The sequence below is a fragment of the Onychomys torridus genome, chromosome 1 (genome assembly GCF_903995425.1).
Source record: "Onychomys torridus chromosome 1, mOncTor1.1, whole genome shotgun sequence".
Taxonomy (NCBI): domain Eukaryota; kingdom Metazoa; phylum Chordata; class Mammalia; order Rodentia; family Cricetidae; genus Onychomys; species Onychomys torridus.
Window position 1 is genome coordinate 6,157,462 of NC_050443.1, and position 3,772 is coordinate 6,161,233.

The 3,772-nt window shown below is 39.2% G+C and overlaps 1 protein-coding gene across 1 annotated transcript; it reads right to left on the bottom strand.

Annotated features, from left to right (window-relative positions):
* Nucleotides 1–2,540: 2,540 nt before the first annotated feature.
* Nucleotides 2,541–3,476, bottom strand: LOC118568956 (vomeronasal type-1 receptor 2-like; the record flags this gene model as incomplete). The annotated part of the gene is made up of 1 exon (XM_036166547.1): nucleotides 2,541–3,476. A coding segment is annotated over one exon (936 nt), but the record flags the coding sequence as incomplete, so codon positions are not given.
* Between the last annotated feature and the right edge of the window lie 296 nt (nucleotides 3,477–3,772).

Sequence of the window (3,772 nt, forward strand, 5' to 3'; positions counted from 1 at the left end):
ACAAGAAACCTATAGAACACCAATCAGACTAGACCCCCCCCCACCCAAAGTCCCATTTTTCATATAGTACAACTATTCAGACAAAAACACAGGCTTCAATCCCCCACCTTCAAAACATAAATTAGTAAAAGATGTGGATAAAGGAAAAAGTGCTCTAACAGAATTAGATAATAGTAGATTAGAACTACATAAATCTTAAAAAAATCATGATAGGAAAACTTTCAGTTTTATAATTAATAAAATTATTTGTTTATTACCATTGATTTAAATGAACTTGGTCCTTTTTAAATTCTTATTTCTGTTATTTCATAGGAAGAGGAAAAGAAATAGTTAGTTGTCTTCTCTATGGAATGTACTTTTGCCTATTATATATACAAAGCTAAAATTCTAAGCATGTATTAATCACATAAGTTGAAAAAATATTGACCCCATTCTACATAATATTGTAAGTCCTGGAGGATCAACTTGAGTTGACAGCCTCCCAAATGCTGCAGTCTTTGCCATCTTCTGCCAGCGGGCATTAAGATGTCCATTTAATGCAATGTAAAAAGATTAAAAAACCTCAGAATTTACCTAAATATGCTGTAGCCACCACAATGTCTCATAAGATTTTATCAGTATAATTTAGGATGCTATTGAGTTATTTAGCGAATTTTCTCAATGTTTTGACAAAAGAAAATGACAAAACAACTTAAAGTGGAAGTGGTTTATTTCAGATTGCAGTTTGAGGGTACTATCCATCATGAGAAGGAATCATGGTATCAAGAGGTTGAGGCAACTGATTACATTACAGATAGAAAAGTGAGATGCATGGCAGTTCTCAACTTGTTTTCCCCAGTTTATTCAGTCCAGGAATATAACCAGAGAATAAATGGCTGTGCCGAATTAGACTGAGCCCTCTACCTCCATTAACCCAGCTCTAAACGCCCTCCAAGATGTATCCAGATTTTGTTTCCTGGGCGATTCTAGATCCTATCAAGTGGACTATCAATATTACCATCATGTTACCTAATGTTAGACTTGCCCAAATAACAAGGAATATATGTATATATTCATGATAATGTGACACATTGAGAGATTACAAAAATATTATCTGTTCCATGACAGGGAAAAGAGATTGTGAAGACTAAGTTGGGAACACTGATGAATAAAATAGGACAACGTATGGAGAATGCCTGTAGAAATGTAGAGGTTAACCTCCACAGCCTTGGATTGTCACAGACTGTCATACAGAATGTCAGGGTGCAAGCAGCTGAGTAGGAGGTTACAATGGTTCACAGCAGAATTGGGGTGACTAGGGGTGTCTCTGTCTTTCTAGGGAAGTTTGAGGAAACAATGGGCAGAGCAAATAGACAGCATTTGTCTTTTCTTCCAATAGAGGAATCTGGAAGTGGAGCCACAAACCCACATCATAAGATCAGATGTAAAACACCAGTAAAGCCAAAACGTGAATGAATAAAATGGAATTCATCACATAAATGTGTTATTCTCACATGCCAAAGATTCTGGATTTTTTTTTGCTTTTTTTTTCTATAATTCAGTTATAGCAGTGGGACCAGAATCCAGACTGTGCTTGAAGAGAAACTCATACCTCAACAGCTGATTAGATATCTCTAAGCATAAGATTCTTTTTTCATTTTTTAATTTTTTTATTACTATTGTATTTGTGTTTTAATTTTACACATCAGCCATGGGTTCTGCTCTCCTCCCTCTTCCACCCCCATCTCCACCTTCCCCCATCCTCTCCCCTCCATTCCCATCTCCTGCAGGGCCAAGACTCCCATGGGGATTCATTTAACCTGGTGGATTCAGTACAGGCAAGTCCACTTTTTAAAATTTTATACAAGAGTTTTTCTAGTCATTTTACATATCAGCTACAGATTGCCCTGTCCTCCCTCCTCCCAAACCTACAGCCTTCTCCCCAACCTACCCCCCATTTCCACCTCCTCCAAGGCAAGATCTCCCCTGGGGAATCAGCAGATCTTGATACATTCAGTTGAGGCAGGTCCAACTCCCTCCTCCCTGCACCAAGGCTGAGCAAAGTGTCTCAGCATAGGCCCTAGGTTTGAAAAAGCCAGCTCATACACTAAGAACAGGTCCCAGTCCCACTGCTTGAGGGCTTCCTAAATAGTTCAAGCTAATCAACTGTCTCACTTATCCAGAGGGCCTAGTCCAGTTCCATGGGGGCTCCTCAGCTATTGGTTCACAGTTCATATGTTTCTGCTAGTTTCGCTATTTGTTCCTGTGCTTTTTCCAACTCTTACTCATATCATCCCTCCTCTCTCTCTTCAATTGGACTCCTGGAGCTCCACCTAGTACATTATGATCCCTAATTTCTTAGCTTTTGGAATAAAAGCAAAGAGATATCTTCATGTCATGGAACTGTTTAGGCAGCATGATGACTGCAGTAACAACTGGTAACGCTTAATTTACAGAGCCATTGACTTGCTAAACATTGCCTGGTCATGTGTGAGTCTAATGTTCAATAATAGATGGAAGAATATTTAAATTTATCACAATACACAAATCACCATGTTAAATTACCTTCTCCTACAGCAGGGAAAATGATTCTTGGGAACAGATTTGTTATTATGGATGAGGATGAAGGGGCAAAATGTGGGGAAAAATGTATCTAATAATGTAAATATGTTGATTATCCACAGACTTGGATTGTCAAATGCCACAATATAGATAACTAATATGAAGGACATTGAGTAGGAGAGGACAAAGGTACAGACAAGAGTCAAGATGGTTTTTGTGGCTCTGTCTTCAGGGGAGATTCTGAGAGAATGCTGGGCACTGTGGATGTGTTGTAGTTGAATCTTGTGCCTATAGAGGATGCTCATCATGAAGTCACTGGTCCAAACCATGAGACCCAAATACAGACCATCAATGAAACAATGGAATGACAGACGCAGTGCAGTTACAGTATTATTAGAAACAAATGCTGAGCAGTACCCCAACTTAATTTTCTTGGTGAAGTTTTTGTTAGTATCAGGTCCAATCACATCTATAGCTGTTTTGCTGTTTAGAAGCAGATGCACAAGCCAGCTAAGTGAGCAGGACCGAGCCATGCACTTGGAGATTCTGTGTTTAAACTTGATCCACCTAGAGTTGCTGGGGCTGATTGTGATTGATTGGAAGCAACTCAAGAGGCAGGTGCAGTGCAGGGAAATGGCCCGGGCCACTCGATTACTGTAGAGAGTAAGTTTACATAAAAGGTCACCCAGGAGATATTGCAAGCCCAGTTGTACCATTATGTGAGGAATTACTCTTGAGATAATAACCAAGGAATTGGCTAGAATCAAATGCCTTAAAATTTGGTCTTTGGGCATCAGACTTTTTCCAGTGAATACAGACCTGATAAAAGGAAGAAGAACCGACCAATTGCCAAGCATCCCAACAGCAGTTAGAGAAAAGAAAAAAATCCCCATTGGCAAGTTCTCAGGAACCATGTTCTTTTCACCTGAGATAAAAATTTAACCACATCAGTACAACCAGGAAAAAGACATGAAAATGTGTATTAATTTTTTGTAGCTCAAATAATATTGTTGTCGATATCATGAAATCTGTAGGCAAATGGATGGAACTAGAAAATATCTGGAGTAAGGTGACCCAGACTCAGAAGGACAAACATGGTATGTACTCACTCATAAGTGGATACTAAATGTAAGGCAAAGGATAACCAGACTAAAACCCACAGCTCCAGAGAAGCTAGCTAACCATGACCCTAAGAGGGCCACATAGATAGCCCAGCGAAGGAGAAATATAT